This window comes from Engraulis encrasicolus, chromosome 10 (genome assembly GCF_034702125.1).
Source record: "Engraulis encrasicolus isolate BLACKSEA-1 chromosome 10, IST_EnEncr_1.0, whole genome shotgun sequence".
Lineage (NCBI taxonomy): Eukaryota > Metazoa > Chordata > Actinopteri > Clupeiformes > Engraulidae > Engraulis > Engraulis encrasicolus.
In genome coordinates this window covers 2,874,823-2,876,521 of record NC_085866.1, presented here as the reverse complement: position 1 = coordinate 2,876,521, position 1,699 = coordinate 2,874,823, and the positions used below count along the sequence as shown (strand labels likewise).

The 1,699-nt window shown below is 41.0% G+C and overlaps 1 protein-coding gene across 1 annotated transcript in view; it reads right to left on the bottom strand.

The window, feature by feature from the left end:
• Positions 1 to 1,288, bottom strand: part of LOC134457524 (uncharacterized) — a 2,463-nt gene extending 1,175 nt beyond the window's left edge. Inside the window, exons 1-2 of the mRNA XM_063209534.1 lie at positions 918 to 1,288; positions 689 to 791 (exon numbers count right to left, since the gene is read on the bottom strand). Of these exons, the coding sequence (XP_063065604.1) occupies positions 689 to 791; positions 918 to 1,246 (432 nt within the window). The 5' untranslated portion in view covers positions 1,247 to 1,288. The remainder of the gene's footprint in view (positions 1 to 688; positions 792 to 917) is intronic.
• Between the last annotated feature and the right edge of the window lie 411 nt (positions 1,289 to 1,699).

Sequence of the window (1,699 nt, the reverse complement as noted above, 5' to 3'; positions counted from 1 at the left end):
AATTATAATGCCCATTATAATTACTTATAATGTATTGTGACTACAGCCATAATGCTTCATGATGCTTTATATTAACAGTTGTGAATCTAGCTTATAATGCTTTATAAATCCAAGGGTGTCATGAGTGCTCATGACTGGCTATAAACTACAGGCTGCCTGATGGGGCTTATAGTACATTATGAGCACCTATACCCCTCTATGCACAGACCTGGATGATAAACTGTCATAATTATCATCAATGTGTGCTCTAAGTAAAGTGAAGTTCATATGGATGCATCTATAATGCACTGTATAATACACATCTATAATGCATCGTAATGTACTATAAGCCCCATCAGGCAGCCTGTAGTTTATATGCAGTCACGAGCACTCATAACACCCGTGGATTTATAAAGCATTATAAGATAGATTCATGGTTATTTGTTACTGTTAACATAACACATCAGGAAACACATCATGAAACATCATGGGTGTAGTCATAATGCGTTGTAAGTAATTATAATGTGCATTATAATTTGTTATAAATGCGCTCATAATGGGCTATAGATATGGGCTTCATAGAAAGTGTTACCAAACTTTTTTTTTTTTTTTGGCGTTACGCCCTTAAACGTCAACCACCCACATGAATGTATATAATAAGTTATTTCTACAAGGCTTTTTTTTTATACAAGGCATGCTTTCTACTCACTTCAGCTGCAATTCGTTGGTGATCCTCTGAAGAGAGAGCCACACGTTTTCTTGATTGCAGGGATAGACTGCTGTGCTCCACTGTCATGGCATGGAGAGAATCTCTGTGAAGGGGAAGTAAGGTGTTTGTTTAATTCGTTTATTTTTTACGGCTTTCATTATTTTTTAACTGATGTTATTGAAGCAGAAAACCATAAAATAATGTATCTAAAACCAAATCAAATTAGTACCTGATCTTCTGTATGTCCTCCTGGAATCTTTGGATGCATCTCTTAATGTACACTGAGTCGATGCTCCTCTTCTGTAGCCTGGCATAGAGAGTGTCTACAAGGGGCATGATCTGGTGAAAAAGTTGCAGGAAGAACCTGAAGTCTGGGTCTTCCAGGATCCTTGCATATGCTCCTGCCTCTCTCACGGTGATTTCATCGAAGTCTCCCGAGTCTCGTATGGCATGGAAACATTTGATGAGATCCTCTCTGTGTTCAAACACCGTGTTGACAGCGCGGCTGTGAAAGTTCCACCTGACCTTGCTGGAAGTTGGCAGCCTGCGGGAAACCATTTCATCCAATACACTGGTCCTCTTGGGTGATCTTGAAAAAAAACTGGCAAAGCCACCAAGGTCCGAAAAAAGTTCCTTACTTTAGAAATGTGACTGGTGGCTTGTTCCATGATCAAGTTCAACTGGTGCGCGTAGCAGTGGATGTAGTGCGCATTTGGGTAGTCCTCTTTTATTCGCTTCTGAACACCACCAGTGGCACCTCTCATTACGCTCGCTCCATCATAAGCTTGGCAGATGAGTTTTTCTTTTTCTTTTTGATCGGGAAGGATTATGGAAAGGCGTTCTTTCAGCTCTGTGGCAATGTTCACGGCTGTTGATGACTGCAGGGGAATGAATTCGAAGAATCGTTCCTGCACGTTCATTTTGCTGTCGATGTAACGCAGCACTAGCACCAGTTGGGTCACGGTACTAATGTCCGTTGTCTCGTCGGCCTGGATGGCAATGAAATCACTG